The sequence below is a fragment of the Leuciscus leuciscus genome (genome assembly GCF_965113295.1).
Source record: "Leuciscus leuciscus genome assembly, chromosome: 10".
In the NCBI taxonomy this organism is placed as follows: Eukaryota; Metazoa; Chordata; class Actinopteri; order Cypriniformes; family Leuciscidae; genus Leuciscus; species Leuciscus leuciscus.
In genome coordinates, this window is record NC_138734.1 from 10,616,409 (window position 1) to 10,637,839 (window position 21,431).

Consider the following 21,431-nt stretch of genomic DNA (forward strand, 5'->3'; position numbering starts at 1 on the left):
TTTTCATTACTTCATTATTGTGTTGTCATTGTTTCATCTTTGTCTCTCCTGGCTGGATGTATGTTTGTTTTTGTTTTGTTCATCATGTTTCCATTGTTTTAACTTTTGCTTCTCTTCGCCGGGTGCAGACTTTTTTTTTTTAAATGGCATATAACTGCACATATTGACTGTTTGTGGATGATTATGGTAATCAGGGATGAGTGCTTATTTGATTGGAAGACTGTATGTAATGTCAAAAATATTTTGATGAATGTGGCTTTGCTCTGATTTGACACATAATGTGCCACTCTGAATTGTCCCATATAGCCCTCTGCAGAAGCTGACAGGTAAGAGTAGGTGAAACCACCAGACGGCACATTAGATCATGACACTAATGTGTGTGTGCGTGTGTGTATGTTTATGCATGATTTTGTGTGTTGTTGGTTTTCCACTCAAAGGCAATTTATTTGTGTGCATGTTTGATGTGAGAAAAAGCTTCATCCAGTAGTGGAGAGAAAAATGACTAACCCACCTTGATGCAACTGCATCTATACTCTGCGTGCTGGATTTCAGATTCAGTTTGACTGAAAATGGGAGAAGTTCAATTGTGTGATTTTCCGGGGGTTGAATACATTGAAACAGAGCACTGTATGTGTTTGTATTTGTAAATGAACATTTAGCTAATGCACACTATCTTGTACTCTCCCTTGCAGGGTAGAGCTGTGGAATAATGGCAACTTGGCACAGGACGTGTTCCTCGGAGAGACACGGGTATCTGTGAAAATCCTGAGAAACGACCATGTCCACAAAGCATGGTAAGAACACGCACACGCATACACACACGCACCCGTAAGGCTGGACAATATATGGAATATTCAATTTGCTGGCAATATCCACCTTATTTTTTAAAGCAAGTGTATTAATGTAATATTGCAAACTGGTATTTCTTATCATATTACTTTAATTTATTATCGTAATCATAAAACGCGTTTATAGCGTAAATAGTTTTACTATCCCTTTATTTTTCTAATTGGAAGTCGTGCATTCACAGAAAATAGTTACTTCTGCATTGAAAAATAAAGTGGATAACACCGTGAACTATTTATTCTGAAATGAGTGATTTGATCAAATTATTATTACATTTTTTTTCAGGTTTATTAATTTAATAAAAAAATACAGCAAACTTACAAATTGTAGTTCGTACTTACAATGACTTCACAACTCATTATTTAAATGATCATATTAACAAAACTGCTTTACTGGTTATTAATATAAAGCTTTTTTGTCCACTGAAATCGGGTTGGGTTAACACTGATCTATATAAATGTATATAGAGCTGAGGTTGTAACCAATATGCCCTCTCTAAATCCCTCCTTTCCATGACGCTACTCTGCTCTGATTGGTCAGACGGCCTTTCTGTTGTGATTGGCGTTTTGTTTCCAACACAAAGCGGTAGACCAGTCACCATATCTGTATTTCAGCTGTTCCTCAACACTTTACACAGTGATATAAACCTTTATGACGGCGTCGGTTTTACCTTATCAAGTCCTTATTCTTTTGAAGTGCATGCAAAGTGCATTTGCTTTGGCAGCGGAGAAAACAGCAAACCAAACTCTTCCAGGCCTCAGCTACAACTACAGTGTTTGAGGGCGGGTCAAAGTAGAAGGTGTTCACAGTCAGCCAATGATGAGCATAGGCTGGCATTATGCAAATGTGTTACATTGTTATGTAGGTATGTAACAGGAAGTGAGACTGGAATTGCTGACGACTTGTTTCAGCAGTTCAGAATCTATTCTTTCTTTTAGAAGACAATGACTTAATTTGTCATGCACTTTGATCTTTAAAACTTTTTACATTGACAAACAGCTATATTACACACTGCATGAAAAGTAATATTTGAAAAAGCATAATTAGACATGCAAAATAGAAGCATTTTAAAGGGGTGGTATAATGCCCTTTTCACAAGATGTAAAATCAGTCTTTGATGTCCCCAGAGTGTGTATGTGAAGTCAAAATACCCCACAGATATTTTTATATAGCATGTTAAAATTTTCATCGTTCGTCGTTCATCGTCATAAAAAACGCATCGTTTTTGTGTCTGTCCCTTTATATGCAAATGAGCTGCTGCTCCCGCGCAGGGGGCGGAGCTATAACAGCTTGTGTCCTTTTACCTCACACAGACATGCACTGGAAATTTAAAAAACTTTTAGCCTTTTATGTTCAAACCGAAGTCAGAAAGATGGAGAGACTCAAGAAGAAGTGACAACATGTAGACAACATTTCTGAATGGTTAGTTGGTGAATTTATGTAGCTTATGTACAGTTATCTTCTAGTCGTTGATTAGCAAATTCTGTCTTGATAATCTATAAATCTCGTTCCCGGGGGCGGGTTTATGTAAATTTGAGGGTTCATGATGTCACTAACCCGGGAGGAATGTCGTGTAGTCCCTACCAGCCGTTTGTTGTATTCCTTAAAAAGCAATTTCTTTAAAAGAAAATATCTCCCTTTGCTTTTGAACTTTGAGTGTCGTAGCTTTGCAGATGTTGTTTATGCTCAAACAGCAACATTACACACTAACTAAAGTTAAAAAAGTGAAATCATATTCAACCACCCCTTTAATAAGTTGGACCCCTCTGTATTTGACCCAATTCTACAATGAGATGTTTGGTGCATGCGTGCACTTCCATGCTGTGCTGTAATATGCTGATCTCAGTGTCTGAGTGAGGTACAGATGAGGAACACGAACAGATGAGGTACACGAACAGATGAGGAAGAAAGATAACAGCCAATCCCAGCTCTCCACTGGCCTTATCAGCCCAATCAGACACGAGAGCACCACCTCTGACGTCAGAGCTTAAATGAACATACTTCAGCATTACTTTAGAGACATTTGCGATGACTGCTTACTGCAACATCCATAATTTAGATTTCAGCTGCAATTGCGTCTTATCTCTGATGTTTTTTTGTCGAGAAGCGTTTGAGAGGCCGTGGGTGTGTGTAGGTGTGTGTGTTTTGGGCGGATTGCTTCCGTTGCCCGCTTCCCCTGTGTCCTCAGACTGTGGATCACAGCGTCCTGCCGGTAGTGTTGTGTAAACATTGTATGTGCGTGCATTAGTGTGTGTGTGTGTGTGTGTGTGTGTGTGTGTGTGTGTGTGTGTGTTCAGACTGAGAGGGAACTTGTTGATACTGATCTGCATGTTTTGAATGAGGGCAGTGAGTCTACTGCGTGGGTGAGCTTTTGCATGAACCTAGCATAAAACAAGCGCACATACACAAACAGAAGCTGACACTATTAAACATGGTCTTGCCACACTAATTCCTGTACTTTGTAGTTTGAGCAATGCAAATGACACATACGATAAAATGATTCATGTGCTAGACACGCATATAGAAAGGGTAATCTTAGAGAACATTAGTTTACACACACACACACACACACACACACACACACACACACACACACACACACACACACATACACACACATATATATACTGATTTATGGAAATTTAACTATTGTATTTTTTTCTTTTAAAATGTCTCAACACTCGCATACGCAAAGCTAGTTTAGTGACACAGTGAGTGACGGAAACTTAATGACTAAATAAATAGGGTTTCCAAATCATCACAACTTTTATAGCACCAGCTAAATCATTGTGACTATATTTTGAATATTTAATATACATTCCGTAATACAGCAAATTGAATGATGAAGCTGTGTGACACTGTAAAATAGCTATAAAGGGGACATTTCTTTTTGCTTTGTGTTTTGTAGGTACTTGCTACAGCCGAAAGGAAATGGTACGAAGCCTAAGCCAGATGATCTGGGTTCTCTACGTCTGAAAGTAACGTACACTGAGGACAACGTCCTGCCCTCTGCCTGCTACACGGCCCTCCGAAACCTGATGCTCAAATCCCCAGATGTCAAGGTACAATAGCACCCCCCTTCTCTCTGGAAGACTGGCAGTCATGTTTAATTGTTGAACATTATTTTTAGTTTTCAGACACACATTCTTTGGTTTATAGCATCTTTTCATTGTTTCCGGTTTCTTTGCGTCTCTAGCCGATCTCCGCATCAGCGGCTCATGTTCTGGGAGATATATGCAGGGAGAGTTTGGGTTATGAAGCGCTGCTTCCTGTGGTCAGACTTCTGCTCCATCACAACAGACTGCTTCCCTTTCTCACCGCTGTTGCTGCCCTGGAGCTGGAGAATACACAGTTCAGTAACACACTCACACAAAAACACTTCTATAGTTTTTTTTTTTGGTAATATCCATATTTTGTTTTTTATTTGTCAAGTATGCATATAGGTTTTTGTTTTGTGTGTACCGGTATATGTGTATATATATATATATATATATATATATATATATATATATATATATATATATATAATTATTTTTATTTTTATTTTTTTTGCCCTATAGTTTGTCTAGGTTATAAACACTATTTCTTTGTCCTCTAAAATGTCCTCTGTGCAGAGAGGCCAACACCATATTCAGAGGGAATTCTCTGGCCACCCGCTGCATAGATGACATGATGAAGATTGTGGGTCGAAGTTACTTGACCGTCACTCTCAAACCTGTTCTCAATGAGGTGAGACACAAAGGAATTTTTTTTTTTTTTACTGGACATGTTTATAGATGCATTGAAATGTGTGACTTAGATTTTACAGTTGTTGCAGTTGTTGACACTGTTTAAAATGTTTTGTTACTTTCATTCTGCTTTACAGATCTTTGAATCAAATAAAACCTGTGAGATTGATCCTGTCAAACTGAAAGAAGGCGATAATGTGGAGGTCAACAAGGTGATTTAAAAAAAAATATATTTTTGGTTTCTTGTTGAATTGTTGTACTTAATTTGGCCGTATGTGTCAGTTAAATTAAGGAGATATTCTGGGCCACCAAAAATGAAACCCTGAAATTCAAAATGTGGGGGTAAAATGTCCCTGTAATGACTTCCTCTGTTTATTCCATCTGATATAGTTTTTAATATGCATTTCTAAGCCTAGGTATATATAAGTTAAAATTGATGTAATATAAGCTGTAATTTTACAGGTTGGATGCAATAAATTCCCATGACTGAGAAATTTGATTTAAAAAAACTGTGCCCTCAGTATTTTTTCTGATCTCACTTGCATGTGTTTGTGTATTTTTAGGAGAATCTTCAGGGTTATGTGCATAAGGTTTTTACGTCTATAACACAGTCCAGCTCCAGTTGTCCTCCCCTCATGTGTGATGTCTTCAGGTCACTCAGACAGCTCGCATCTAAACGCTTTCCAGGTGAAGCAGCACATGCACATGGACACACTTTCACTCTCATTTGCTTGTGCAGGGTCCACACATTTATTTTGTTCTGGAATGTTTTAGTATACCTCACACTGACTAAAGTCTCTGCATGCATTCCTGTAAGACTGTGTTGGTTCACCACTAGGAGGAGCCAGATACTCAGTCATGACTAATAATCTCTGTGTGTGTGTGTGTGTGTTTTACCACAGCGGATCCTCATGTGCAGTACTCAGCGGTCAGTAGTTTTATATTTCTGAGGTTCTTTGCGGTGGCTGTTCTCTCTCCACACACATTCCAGCTGAGATCCCATCATCCTGTGAGTGTGCAACAAAAACAGTCACGCACACCACAGCTACAACAAACTACCTACTTAGTTGTAACAAACATGATTTACTTCCTTTTTTAGCATGTGACTAATTTATTCATGCCAGGAAAGACCCATTGAGACACTCCAGTCTTTCCTGAGAATGCTTTGAGACAACAATACTGTTTACAAAAAAAAAAAAAAGCATAACATAATTAACAGTAAATGTACTTTGGGTAAAACATGAGTTGGGAGAATCACCTATCTTCCTCTTTCTCTCTCTCAGGACCCTGAAATTTCCCGCACACTTACTCTTATCTCTAAAACCATCCAGTCTCTGGGCAGCTGGGGCAGCCTTTCCAAGAACAAACTGGTATGTCAGCTATTAGTCATACGGTGCGCTGAAGGAAGTAACTTTTCAAAAGTTTTCCCCTAGACTTTGGGACAAAAAAAAAAAAAAATTCCTGTTCTTGTTTTGTTGTTGTTTTTCCAGTCTAGCTTTAAAGAAACCTATATGTACGATTTCTTCAAGTTATTCCAAGAAGATGAATGTATAGAGAAAGTTAAAAAGGTAAGCATTTCTAACAAACTGTTTTTTGAGGTCTCCGATGTACACAGGGCTGTGCCATATTTCGTTATATTGCAATTATTTTACTCAGAATAGATTGGATCGATACTTTAGATGCTACAAAATGCACTTCATAAATACAGTGCTTTGAATACACATTTTGATGAGCATGTATTTAATTTCTGAATTAAATTCAAATATTTTTTTAGGGGGCATAAACTAAAAACTGTGTGTCAAGTTCCTTTTAAAATATCAGGTAGTTTAACCTTTTTATGAGAAGGCAAGGTTAGGTCAGGTTATAAAATGTAACCTGATGGTGTGACTCCCCAAAAATGTTATGATATTCTTGAAAATAAATTATTTGCAATAATGAATCAAACTTCCCAGCTCTCTCACCATTTTTGTTATTGATGTTTGAATGAGGGCCCTATTACAAATACCTTAAGTCTGTAACACTAATACTTATGAGTCATGACTTATGTAACAGGACATTTTTACGCAGTATTGCAATGTGTATGGTGTCGTGAAGTAACTGCCATTGACCAGCCTTCTATGTCCCTGTATTGTGTGCATTTATTATAAAGCATATTCTGTGTTAAGCTTGGGCTTCATTCTCATGTGTAAATTCTTGTTTGCATTAGTTCTTAGATGAGATCTCCTCTAATGTAAGTAAGGAGTCTAGTGGAGTGGAGGACTCCTTTGTGCTGAAGGAGGGGTGAGTAGAAAACGCCACAGTTCTCAGAACAAACTGATTGATTAGTCCCATTTATTACGTCTTTGAGTAGCTCAAATAAGGGTTCAGTTTGGGTGATTTTTATCTATTTATTTTTTACCACATTGTTTCCAGGAAACCTAATAGTTATGTGTGTGTATGCTTTTTAACAGAGAGGTACATAAGCGGGCCCAGGGCAGAAAGCGAATAGGAAAGAAGAACTTTAAGAAACGCTGGTTGCGAGTGACCAATCAAGAGCTCTCCTATCACAAGCAGAAAGGTGAGTGTTCCTGGCTGTTGATGATAATGTGTTCCCCTGAAGACCAGTTTGGTCCATGATCCAAAGAACTTTCTGTTTTTGGGCAGCCATCGAGTTCAGCTCTAAAATGTGGCGGTCCAGACACTTGTTTTTGCTGGCAGGTTTTATTGGGAAACGAAGTTGAAATAACATGAGAAGTATCCCTGGATTCTTTTAGCTTGTCCTCAGTTTCACATTCTCGCTTGTCTAGCTCCTGTTCATGTAGTGTTGCCAGCCAGCTCTGGATGTGAAACTTTCTGTTTCCCCTTTTTGATTTATGCTGTCAGCTTTATGTCATGGGTATGTACGTGTGCTTAATGGTGTCAGTGGATATCATGTATTTTGCAATATGTTGGGTTGAGAGGACTGAAAATGTGCATGTCCATTGGTAATAATTTGTATCATTGTGAATATTTTTAATTAGTGTTTGATATGGGTTATTGAGTGGACAATGCCGAAAATACCATATATAATGCTGATATAAAGGATGTGATGTCATTCGATTAGTGCTGTCAAATCTATTAACCGAATCTAATATAAAAGTTTTTGTTCACATAATATATGTATGTGTGTATATTTTTATTTATTTATATATATATATATATATATATATATATATATATATAATTTTTTTAATATATATTTTTAAAAATATTTTATGTTTATCATATATATGTGTGTGTATATATACATACACATGTATAAATGTGTGTGTGTGTGTACAGTGTGTATATATATATATATATATACACACACACACACACACACACACACACACACACACACACACATACATTATGTAAACAGAGACTTTTATGTTAGATGTGATTAATCGTGATTAATTAATTTGACAGCACCAAATTTAATTGAGTTAAAACAAGTAAGATTTGAGAAATTCCTCAAATTCCTACTTATTTACATCATATTTTTCTCAAAAATAATTGGGGAAAGATCTGCATTGTGGATCAACAAGGCTGTCAGTAGATTCTGGACATATAAGGATCTAGATTTCAAAATTAAATGATAAAAAGGAGGATATTCAATTTCTAAATTTGCTCTGTAATGACATTAAAAAGTTAAATACAGTAAAAATCGAATTAATAGTTTTTCATGAAATGAACAGAGGAAAGAGTGATACTTAATTTTTAAACCGCAGTTAACAACAATATTTACCTACATACACAACCATTTAAAAGGTTTGTGGTTAGTAAATTTTTTTTAAAGAAATCAATAATTGTATTGAGCAAATACACTGTCAAAAATGACATTAAATTATAATATTACAAAAGATTTCAAATAAATGCTGTTCTTTTGAACTTTCTATTCATCAATCCACAAAACTATTAATCAGAACACCTGTGTTCAAAGTTGATATTACTACGAAATGTTTCTTAAGAAACAAATCAACATATTAGAATGATTTCTGAAGGATCATGCGACACTGAAGACTGGAGTAATTCATTTTAAAAAGATCAAAAATCGTACCGACCCCAAATGTTTGTACGGTACTGTATTCTATATGACAACATTTTAAAGCATGAAAAATTCCACACGGAAGGTTCTGTGATGATGAATCACTGTTTTGAAATGATTCACTGAAATGGGCAGTTCAAAATAAATGATTTGCAGAAATGAATCAAACTTCCCTTCTTTCTCAGCATTTTTGTTGATGTTTGAATGAGGACCATATTACGAATACCTTAAATCTGTTAACACTAATACTTATGAGTCATGACTTATGTAACAGGAAATATAAAAAAATCGCCAGCGGACCGATATAGTGTATGTATAGGTAAATATACTACATTAAGCATCATCTAGTCCTAATACTTTTGTTGATCAGCTTCATGGCATACTAACCATAGTTCCCACATTTCCTTTGAGTGATCTACCCTGTGAAAAAAGAACTGTGGAGTGATGTGAATTTCAAGGTCACCAACTGCAAGTCTTGTTGTCCCTGCATGATACACATTTATCACTGTTGTAATAATAAACATCCTTTAGCGTGATCATCTCAGAAAGAGTCAGCATGGTGGCTTGACCTTCTTTTGTTTCCTGCTGGACTGTCAGCAAAGCTGGGTTACTGTTGTTGTCTTTTCTATGGGAGAGCTGAACAAACTTACCCTAAGTATTACATTAGCTGTTTCCATCCACCTATTTTTATTGGAATTACATCTATTGGGAGATCGCATACAAAAAACACTGGATAGAAACACCAAGATGCGCATAAATTCTAGAAAATGTGCATAAAAAACACATGTGCTCAATTGAGGTGGATCATTTTTTATCAGATAAGATATGCGTATAAACTGCGATAGAAACACATTTACCGGAAGTCACAAGTCATTTATGACGTTGGAGAGCCACATTGGCCTCCCCTGTTGCAGAAAACTTTCATTTTTATTACAGATATTTTGTGCCAGTTTCCCAGGAAGTGACGATTTTGTTCTCTTGAACATGGAATGGAAATTGGGCTTTATTCGCAAATGTTTTATGCGCTATTCCAATTGTACAAATGTACAAACCCCCTTTTTTTTACAGTCAGTCAGGACTGTTGACTAACCAATAGGCGATGTGGTGTGTCTATCCAGCAGAGCTTGGAAGGCACAACTGGGTCACATTGACACAGAACAATCGTGATTATCATCTCGTTTGCAGCTTTTTTTCCCCATGCATTTAGATTTTCCTCCCTGATTTTATTAAGTAATTTTGTACGTTATCTTATAATTTAAGCATTTGTGCTGGGAGTTACTTTGGCAGAAAGCGTTTCTCGTTTGATTTCACACACATGGCAAATATTATAATGTTCATTCATTAGTTTTGTTTGATGTTGGGATATATGACTTTTCTTGGCTCATTTTAAGTAAGCTATTCTCCTAATTTGACCAATAAAGGTATTTTCTGAGTAATATTTGTAAAGTTTTGTGGATGTAACAGTTGTTGCTGGTCATTTTCTAGTGATTGTATGTCTATATTGTGGCCCGGAAAGCATTTGGACACCAAAGTCACATTTAAAATGCATTTGATAGAAAAAACATATGGCACAAGCATCATTTTGAAGACAAAATGAAGACAAAAAGTATTGTGACAAAGTGGCTACTTAGCTAGGACACTTGTGTAAACTTGAGGTAAAGTGACGTTTAGTTAGTTAGTTAGTTAGTTAGTTAGTTAGTTAGTTAGTACAACTGTGTTATTCACCGCTTTACTGCAGGAATACTCTTGAGAAATACTCAAGAATAATTTATTCTTGGAACATGAGCTTGAAAGGTTGGGACACTTGCATTTTTAGTAGACAGTGCCATTTGGCCGAAGAGGGAGAGAAGCTAATAACTCGTGATTTCATTTCCTCTCATTTGATCAAGGGTCATCTAGAGTCTAGCCTGCTGAGTATCTGGACTAAATGATGGACCGTCCTCTGTAGACATGCACCTTTTTATTTGTAACTGTCCTCCAGAAATCAGATCTGGGGCGGTTGAGGATGTTATACCCTGTGTTCTTCACTGGCTAAACTCAACCTGAACCCCTTTAATGATTCGAAATCTCACTGGAAAGGACTTAAATACATATTTATATGCAATTTCTTTGTAATATTATTAAAGTGTACATGCCGAATGTATTTACAAGCATTTATGATAAACTAAAATATTCTTTTAATATTATTTCTATATAAACTTGTACAGTATGGCATGTATTTAAATTAGGGATGCATGCACCGATACCACTTTTTCCAAACTTTTTCCAACTTGGCCAATACCGATACTTTCATTTTTGGTACTCGCCAATACCGATACCTTTGTATTTGTAATTTTTTTTATATATTAGGTAGAGTAACCATAAGGATATGAATCGTATTCATTGGTTAAATTTGTTTAGAAAATAGAGTATTTCCTTCAGTTATTTTTATGTTTATTTATGCCTGTTAAAATGTATAATACAAGCCTTACTGTTCATTCTATTGCTCTATCATATTTTATCTTTCATTTAATAGCACCTCATATTTAGAGCTGCTTCAGCAGGGTTCAATGCCAAGTATTTTTTTACTGGCCTGGTTGAGTCAGTGGTTCAGCTGTTTAGATACCAGTGAAATATCACAATTCCAATTTGTTTTTTTGTTTTTTTTCAGTAAAAAGGAACGGGAAAAGACAGCAAACCAGCTATTGGCACTACACACCTGGTAAACGTTCAGAAAGAAGATGCATTAAAAAGAGAGCAAGATGGGCTGGGGTGGCATGTGCAGCTGTAGTTCTCAAGCATCTGTGTACTTTGGCTGTTCTGTGGTCAAAATGATGCACATTAGAGAAGGAGATGAAAATAGGAATTTATCAAATGTGTTGAATGTGCATGAGAAACTGCTTTGTGTTTTTGTTGGCTGGCCAAGTTGGTGCGCTATCAGTTCCACGGGCTCGGCCCGACTGGACCTAGTCACGGGTCGTTAAAGAATATCATGTGAGATTTAGTGTCCGTGTCTAACCCGCAGTCCCCAGGTTTTTATGCGTGTATGCAAAAACAGACCCATGCAGTAAGAGGTCTGGACTCTGTGTTTATTTCACATTTATTTCATGATGCACATTATTCATCAATGTCCCTCCTTACACAAGTGTAAAAAATAGCAGAGTGTGAATTCTCTATTAATTCATTTATTTATTTTTCGCTCTTTTAATAAATGTATCTTTGTGTTTGTGTCCAGGGAAAGAACCACTGTGCGTCATTCTTGTGAAAAACATCCTCGGTGTTGAGAAACTGGAAGAAGGTGCCTTTAACCGCAAAAACGTGAGTAGCTCAGTCGTATTTGTGCGGTCTTGTGTATGTGTTCTAGCAGCTCTGCTGGTATAGTATGGTACTAGCAATGCAAATGTTGTAAGACTGGATTTCATCCTAACCTACAATAAAACTCACTAATCTGGAGAGAAGATCATAGGACACCGCCTTTCCCAAACTTCTCTATACTTCTCTACCGACTCCCTCTCCTTTCCCCCTGATTCAAGTCAAAGAAAGTTAATCAGTGGTGTAACAGAATAATCAATGGTGTAACAGAGTTAAAGGCTCAGGGAAGAAGGAGGCCGGAACTGGTGAACGTTTAAACTCTTTAATAATAAACACAAAACTAAAGTAAAGCGGCAGCCCCTCACGGACGACTGCCGCACACACATAAACAAAACATAACGTAAATGTCCCAGGCCTGAGACTCGAGGTCGTTGTGGCGCGCAGGTGACATTAGCAATCGCTCCGCCGGTCTCACTCGTTCCCACGGCTCTCAGCCTCGTCCTGCTTGCCACACGTGGCTTCTCTCCCCCAAAACCAGATGTAACCCATTGGGGCACATGAATAGGCCCAACACAGTTCCAAAAATATGTGTGTGGTAAATATTTTAAACTGTTTACAATTGTTCTCTGGGTGTTTAAGGGAAATATGGCAGAATTTGGAAATTCAGTCTTTGGAAATTCTGTAGCCAGAAACCCCCCACACAGTGCTGTGTGAGTTCTGCTCTCAGAGATGAATCTACTCCCACTAATAAAGCCCAGAATGGTACCAAACTTATACGGTAGTACAAATAGATTCTGTCCTCATAAAACGAGGCATTGGAAAGTTTGTAAGTACATCAGGAGTTTATTTAAATAACACTTGCCTGACGGCTCATGCTACCGATAACCCGGACGTCAACGTAACTTCAGTGGTTTGGGAAAAGCACGTAAAAGTCCAGGCAGAAAGCAATGCATAAGGATGTAGTGTAACGGAAAAAATTTTTTTGATTTTTTTTTTAAGTGTTGACAACTTAGTGTTAACTAATAATTGTTGCAAACTGGTACTACCAACAAAATATTAGTGCATTCCTGGAACTGGGCGTCGTTACACTACATCCTTATGCATGGGCAAGTCCCTGCCAGGACTTTTATGTGCTTTTCCCAAACCACTGAAGTGACGTCGACGTCCGGGTTAGCGGTAGCATGAGCCGTCAGGCAAGTGTTATTTAAATAAACTCCTGATGTACTTACAAACTTTCCAATGCCTCGTTTTATGAGGACAGAATCTACCGTAGAAGTTTGGTACCATTCTGGGCATTATTAGTGGGGTAATTTACGAGATACATCCTAGGTTCCATTAGCGCCTGCACTAAGCCATCCGGCTGATTTCTCTAAATAAGCTCTAACTTTAATAATGTTTAACCAAGGGAAAAAAGGCTTCTGGGGGGTGTTTGGCACGAGGTCATGGTGCAAAGGACCCTAGGTTGATTTTACTCCGAACCATCCCTTTAAGTGGAGTCTGGTGTTTCCGCAAATCTGCGTCAGGATAGATCAAGCTAAAGGCCCAATGAAAGGAGCATGTGGCACATCATCTGGGGCCTTTTGATTTCTGACTATCCATGACTTACCTAAGTTCCAGCATTGGGAATAAGAAAACTAAATGTTTGTATGAACAAGCATGGAGTGGTTCGACTCAAATGTATAAGTAAACCCTTCACTGACTAAGATCAGAACTGATGAGTTTGTGTCCGTGAGAACACAACCCGGGCGACTTAAGTTCTCTATTCGTTCATTAGGGACCCGATGTCGCACAATTGAAAGAATGGGATACCCTGAATAATTAAAGATTTAGATGAATACAAAACCAATATGTTTAGTTCCTAATTCGAAACACAATCTAAATGTAATAATCATTTGAACTGGAGTCAGATTAAGCACGGAGCTAAAGTAAAATTTAAACTAAATTCTAATAAATTAAGTGAACTTTACAGAGGCGCTGAAAAGACTCATTATACCTCATTATAGACTCATTATACCTTCGCCCTACCTTCGTGTAATTGGTTTAATTCACAGGCCACACAAATTGTAATAAAATGTAAAGTCTTAAGTGTTGCTTTCGATGAATATAAGCATATTAGAATGATTTCTGAATGATCATGTAATGGCTGCTTAAAATAGAGATTTGCCTTCAAAGGAATAAATTACATTTTAAAATATATTCCAATAAAAAACAGTTCTTTTAAATTATAATAATACTTCACAATATTACTGTTAAAATAAAATAAATGCAGCCTTGGTGAGCATAAAATAGCTCATGGATTAAAACATCCAAACTTTTGTTTTGCAGATGTTTCAGGTAATCCATTCAGAAAAGCCTCTGTACGTGCAGGCGGGTAACTGTGTGGAGACCAACAGCTGGATTGAGGTGCTGAGTCAGGTCAGCCGCTGTAACCCGGGGCGGCTCAGTGCGTTTCACACGTCTGCTTATGTGAGTGGACTCTGGTTATGCTGTAAGGAACCCAACGAGAACGCCCCGGGCTGCAAACCATGCACTGCGTAAGACATCTTATTAACACATTTGCATTTTATCGCTGTATGTGCAAGCATGTACACGTTACCTTTTTTCATGTCTGACTCCGTCTTATAGGACAGTGTTGGCTAATATTCAACTGGACATCGACTGTGACCGAGAATCAGAACGAATCTTCTCCTTTTTCTCCACAAACCGCTCCAGACTACAGAAAATGGAGGGTGTGTATAGCCTAAAAACAATATGAAATCATTTACTTTATTAATACACATTTTGATCTGTGTACTGTGTGTTTTTGTTTCTCCACTATTGAACTAACTTTTATTGTCTATTGATGTAACCAATGCTAGGAAGTAAAAAATATTGACCTATGAAAAGTAGCTATTGTGCAATCATATAAATCAACCCAGGATATTGCATCCAGGATCCTGCTCAATATTCTGTTTCATTCAGAATTACCAGTCAAATGTTTGAACACAGCCATTCATTTTTTATTGCTACTAGGTAAAGTCATCTGAACTGTAAAATGACACAAATGTTGGTATAGAACATTTACATTTATTCATTTAGCTGACGCTTTTATCCAAAGCGACTTACAATTGCTATATATGTCAGAGGTCGCACGCCTCTGGAGCAACTAGGGGTTAAGTGTCTTGCTCAGGGACACATTGGTGTCTCACAGTGGATTCGGACCTGGGTCTCTCACACCAAAGGCATGTGTCTTATCCATTGCGCCACCACCACCCTGCAGCATAGAAACACCAAAATGACCAAAAATGTGTCCCATGAATGCACTTAATGGCTCTTTTCCTTTTTATTATTTGGTCAATTCAACCATTAAAAAGTGATACGTTTTATTTTATTATTTCTTTTAAAGATATTCATAAAAAATTGTTTGCATATTGTCTATTATACTATTTTAAAGGTTCCTAATTTTGCTTCGGAGGCCTCCTAAAATTATTTCAAAAAACGTTAATTTTCTAATAATATACATTGCAGGATCACCTCTTTTCTCTGTGTTTGAAACGATTCAACAAAGGATTCAGTCTCTCAAAACCAGAAAAATGTATTTTCTTTTAAACGTGTGAATTTAATTGTGTATGTGTGTGTGTGTGTCTACAGATGCCTGTGCCGGCATGTCAGTGTATCTTGGGCAGCAGGAGGAGTGTTCAGCCTTCACTATACAGGACCCTAAAGAGACCTTCCGTACCATTAAAGAGCTCGGAGAAGTACTGGATGAACTGCAGGCTCACCACGACTTAAAGGGGGCATTAACCGATGAACCAGGCACTATGTAAGACACCCAAAATCAATCAAGACATCACATTTTTATACAAAAGTGGAAATTTAAATTGTAACATAGATGTTTCAAATTCATAATTTGCATTTTTTTATTATCCTTGAAGACTTTTTATAAAAAATTCCCATCTTCTTCAAGAGCCAATTAAACAAAATCTTGTCTTATATGTGTATGTGCAGTAAAATTATAAAAAAAATTGTTTTGCTTTTTTTTTTTTACTTTCTTTTATAGCGCGAATCCTATTGTTGGAAAGACAGCGTAACATTGTGACTGCGTGACCAGGTGGTACTGACACAGCCACACAAGCAGAGGGCGCTGTGTTTGACAACATTTAGGAGCATGACAGCGCGCTGATAATGCTCAGAGAAGCGCTGCCGTTCCACACGTGACTCAGTCTAACCTCTCCAGCAATGGCCTGATCTGGAGTTACGGTGTACTTGGAAGAATTTGGCCAGTCAAGAGTCGAGTGGCGTGTCCGTGAGTTGCTATCATTGGAAAAATCTAGCTCTTTTCTCTGTGTGCCTGTCCGGTCTCAGTCTTATATCAGTTTTTAAGATCGTTTTAGTAACCTCAATCGCCAGTCCGCACAGTAAGAAAGGATTCCGATCACCTCTTATTCATTCCTAAACAGGCTGTGAAAGTCCAGACACCAAGAGTTTGTCTGAGAAATTATAGCTGCTAAAATGAAAGAACTCAACCTTCACATTTTTCTTTGTAAACCGCCAGTTTTTTTCAGACTACTGGTCGTTAAGTAAAATAACCATGTCAAAGGGAATCTTCATTGTTCTTTATTCTTGTAGTTTCATCCCTCTCAGTCCATCCCTTTGAGTGTGTGCATGGTTTTCTATCTGTAGTGGATAGAATTAATCTGCCTTATAAATTCAGTGGAGGTACTTACAATCCCACACTTGTATGAATTAGGGACTAATGCAGAAGCACTTTAGATATTTGGAATATTCCAGATGAGATTGTTTTAGATACGTGGTATCAAACCTTTTTTTCCTGATATTGATCAGTTACATGATCAGCTCTTGTGTAATGTTCTGTAGATAAGGTTCATATCCCGTAGATTTTTACTAGCTATTTTTCTTACGCCAAAGATGTTGTTTTGTAGGTTTTCATGACTTGAAAATGGTATACATGTAGTTTTTTAATGACAGAATTTAAAAAAAGGAAAATGGCTATCTATATTTCATGGATGTACGTTTTGGGAGCCTCATGCATTTTTGATAAACATGAAGAAAATTCTTTGTAATCCCCCCCCAATCACACAATGACAATATTTTATAGTATGATGTCATAAGCTCTGTTCCATAACCTAGTGAGCTGCCTACAGAGACAGCACAGGCATGCTTAAAAATACAAAAACTGTTCTAAAAATGTAAACAACTAAATGCAATTATAGAATCGCTGCCTCCTTTGCAGAGAATGCATTGCCATAATGCACTGCAACTAACTTAGTGGGGGGAAAAAAGTATTGTTCAAAATAGTTCCATGTACTTACAAATATCCCAATATGGGTGTGTGCTATGTATATTTTTGCTCAATTGCGTATTGAGTTGTTAGCTTAGCAACATGATAACAGCATTGGAACTGGAATATTTGTGTGATGTGCAGAGAAGTAACTGTCAGGGTAAACAGCAAGGAAGCTCACTAGAGTTTTGAACAGAGCTAGAAACCGATTGTTTGGTATGAATTCTGATCGACAATCTCCTATATCATGTTTGTGGTGTCACCGTGTCTAATTTAGAGGTGGAATTGTCATGTCATTCTGATAACTTCCACCTACTGATTATTACAGGTCTACACATTTGTGATTTTGATTTAAAATGACCCATTTTTAACTGTACTGAAGGGTTTTTGTGTGTCTTTTCTGTAACATTGGAAACTGTTATGTTCTGCTTGGTATGCTTGTGTTTCGCATCTATCTGTTCTTGGTAGCCTAGATCAGTGGTTCTCAACTGGTAGGTCAAAAAAGGGTCATGGACTTCAGGGGAAATGTGAACCATATAATAGTGAAGAGCTTAGCAAAATAAATAAGCTTAACTTTTAAACATAAAATCTAATACCCCATGAAATAAAACAAATACAAAAGAATGAACATTTTAACAATTGGTCTGTACGTTTAAGACAGAGGGGCCGTTTACACGACACCATATTCAACTATTTGAGGGCCTTAAAACACAAACTTTGAAAACGGGATTCAAAGTTTTTGAAAACCATACCGTTATCGTCTTGCGAATTTGTGAAAACAGTGATGTCGTGCGTTTGCTTATTACGTGTTCAGTCTATAGGCTTGTACTGTTTCTTTACAAAGTGACATCGCCAACTACTGGCCTGGCATTCATAATACAATCGTTTTCATGGATCTTTCGTGAAACTTTGTCTATATGCGAAAAACACAAAGAAAAAACGTTTCCGTTTTTAGTACATTGTTGTGTAAATGAACCCTGAGAAAGAACATTTAAAAGATCTTCCAAACCATCTTATCATTTACAATATCCTCACTTTTATGAGCATTACAGATCTCTCCATTCTATCTGTATGCCACTGTGTACATGATCAGATCGATGGCGTAACTGGCATAAATGTATTGAATTTGGACCAGGGCACACTGTACGATTTTGCCCACAGTATTAGCTTCGGAGACCAATCTGTGAGTTTGTTTATTGTAGGATGTTCATTTCGTACTGTAGCTTCCCTTGACAAAAATAGGATTATTAAATTGGCTTTTGGATTAATGCAGAAAATAAGCTCTGTGACCAACAAAAGTTTATGATTCTTGCACGTTTTGTTCATCATAATAAACTTCACAAATTAACACAACTTTAATGAATTTCAAAGCCTAAATACAATCGTTAGAAGTACAAAACTAAACGTAGGCCGTAAACAAACTATACCCCAGTTGAATGAATTTAACATCATTAAGCTTCCGACATCTTTTCAGTCTTTATTTAAAAAAACATTTTCCCTGAACGTTCGAGTTATAATAGTTTGGAAGAGTGTGATTATGAACGCATTGAGGCTGTAAAAGCGGACTAGACAGTTTAGCTGTTCAGATGATGACGTTTAATGTCCCCGAAAACCTTTGCAGTCCCGTTTAGCCACTTGTCAGCAGCCACCTTTTTCAAGACTATTAAGCGGGGTATTACTGATGTATTTCATGTTGTAAAGTAAAACGTGACTCTCTGTTAATATCTTGAGCTTGTGTTAACCACAAACCTTATTTCAGGCATTTAACCAAAAACCCATCGATTTCGGGATGATGGAACCGGAAGTGCTAAAATGCTAACGTTTCTGGGGTTTAACCTACATAAAAACACAAAACTATAAATTCAAACAATAAATGCCGTTTTGAAGCTCTTAAATGTGACGTGACAGATCGCTGTTGCTCGGCTGGTTCATGTTTGGAGCAGTGGAGAAGATGAATTGAGGCTCTGTCTGGTCTGGATAGGGATACATGATTCTTTAAAAGGGAGGAGAAAATGCTTTCCATATCTTTTGTTGTTGACATCTGTCACTTGATAGAAGCTAGCCAAATCGGGCAGATGCCAGCATGGACGGGTTGAGAAAAAACTCCCAAAAACATTAAAAACCCGGTTCAATAAGGGCATAGTTTGTGGAAACCACAAAGTTTTGTGCAGAGAATTATTGGCTGCTGAGAGCATAAAACCATCGAAATTTTGTACGATACACAGTTTTGGTCCCGCGTTGGGTCACGATGCAAACCAACTTGGGTCACGAAGCAAACCACTGATCTAAATAATCTAACCTCTTAGTGTGACATCAAATTAAAGTGTACTTAGCATGATCATTGTATGTTCTTTTAAAAAAGACCCCTTAGCTAAATGATGGAAGGATATGTAAAAAAATCATCATTGGGGAACGCAGGAACCACCAAAAAAAAAGCAGATTTCTGTCATACCTCCATATGAACTCCATATTAGGGTTTTTAGTTATCAGAACATTCCATTCCTAAACTCTAGTTTTAACACAATCTCATGACAATTCATAACTATTTTACGCTTTGGCGAATTGGTGGTTAATTCATGTGAAGTCATGCAAATTAATTTGTACGGTTTCGTACGATGTGCTTACGCCCCAGTGATGGTTATGTTTAGGGGTGGGGTTAGCTTACATTTTTTTCAAATAATCAAACATTTTTGGGCAGTTCACATCATACAAATTCATTTTTAATCACCACCTTGTAAAATAGTTATGATTTCCCTTGAGATTGGGTTGGTCAAAACGCAAGTAAAACTACAGGGCATCAGTCTATGTGTGTGAATTTTTAGTGACGTGCCTCTCAAACAGATATATATTTTTGTAATCATGAATTTTGAAAGCTGAAATATTGTATTGAGCATTGATTAAAGAAAAAAAAAGCCTGGAACACAGTTTGCCGTTTCAGCACGAACAATTATGCAACATTCACCTTCCGGTAATTGTCTCAGAATATATATATATATATCTTTTTATTTGGTCCATCATATTTGACAGATTTGTGTGTTTTTTTCCTCATGTGTGATGTGTAGATGTTTGTAGCACACTGTGAACTAAATGTTGATGCATTGATTGAATGGTACATGGATGTTCATCTGGTACTCTGAGGCTCCAGTGAGCTTGAGTAGAAATGTGGTATCGATCATCCTCACTTCATAACTGTGATGAGCTAAGAGCCCGCAGACCTCCTCCATTCATTATATTTGTCGGATCGAATTTAGTGGTTTCTGTGTATTGCTGTAATTCTCTGAACTGGGCATATTTTCATCTTGTGTAAACATACAGTAACCATTACAACCAGCATCCAGTGGCCCTTAAGACACCCAAGACTAAAGATTATTCTTTAACATTCCCAATTTAGCACTTATCTTTGAGTCGACGGAACAATGCAGACAATGTCTTTTTTTCTTTTTCTTGAAGTCTCGAATGTATATCGGTACGAATCTACAATCACTATATCATAAGAAAGTTCCAAACGATCATGTGCTCCTGTTATGATGTTTGTTCTCGAGTTTTAACTTGTTGGCGTAAATGGGCTGCAAGTGGCCCTTTTGGAAACCTTGTAGTTTTAATAATGCATTTCCTAAATTATTTTATTTTTAGATCAATAATGTAGCTCAGTAAAACTGCTATAAATATTTGCACAAATTTGACCACTTTTTTTTTTTTTTTTTTTTTTTTTACCCAATTCTTCTTCCAATGTATTACTAATTGTACTGGACATGTTTGCTTCATTTTGTTATTTAAATGTTTTTATACCATTATTTTCACAATACAAGCTCACATAATTCCTCTGTTATTAGTTCTGTGGAATTAATTTGCAATAAATAAATAAATATATTGTTTGTGTGATTTCTGTTGTGTGTGTATTACATCAGTGGCTCTGCACCACAATTTATATTTAAGAACGATGATTTTCACAGTTCAGATCCACACCACATTGAGCTGTTGTGACACAATAGCTATTAAAATAAATTAAAATCAGCTGTAACACTGTAGACAGTGAATAGTATTGTGATAATGTACAGTTGGAGGCATTTTGTTATTTTAATTATCAATTAATAGCATGAAATGTCTCCTAAAAAAACGATCCACAAATAAAGTCTAGGCAGAGTTGTGTTTGTCCAAAAACAAAACACATTTGTAAATATTTTTGTTTTGGATTTATTACCCCATACAAAACATATTTGGACACCTCAGCCTTATT

General features: G+C 37.0%; 1 protein-coding gene across 1 annotated transcript in view; it reads left to right on the plus strand.

The window, feature by feature from the left end:
• Positions 1 to 21,064, plus strand: part of rasa2 (RAS p21 protein activator 2) — a 42,216-nt gene extending 21,152 nt beyond the window's left edge. Inside the window, 17 exon segments of the mRNA XM_082182679.1 lie at positions 307 to 326; positions 662 to 794; positions 3,755 to 3,908; positions 4,043 to 4,197; positions 4,461 to 4,575; positions 4,712 to 4,786; positions 5,138 to 5,261; positions 5,477 to 5,583; positions 5,858 to 5,944; positions 6,065 to 6,142; positions 6,781 to 6,854; positions 7,025 to 7,131; positions 11,837 to 11,919; positions 14,239 to 14,447; positions 14,539 to 14,642; positions 15,544 to 15,715; positions 15,953 to 21,064. Coding sequence (XP_082038805.1) covers positions 307 to 326; positions 662 to 794; positions 3,755 to 3,908; positions 4,043 to 4,197; positions 4,461 to 4,575; positions 4,712 to 4,786; positions 5,138 to 5,261; positions 5,477 to 5,583; positions 5,858 to 5,944; positions 6,065 to 6,142; positions 6,781 to 6,854; positions 7,025 to 7,131; positions 11,837 to 11,919; positions 14,239 to 14,447; positions 14,539 to 14,642; positions 15,544 to 15,715; positions 15,953 to 15,983 — 1,828 coding nt within the window. The 3' untranslated portion in view covers positions 15,984 to 21,064.
• Positions 21,065 to 21,431: the final 367 nt, after the last annotated feature.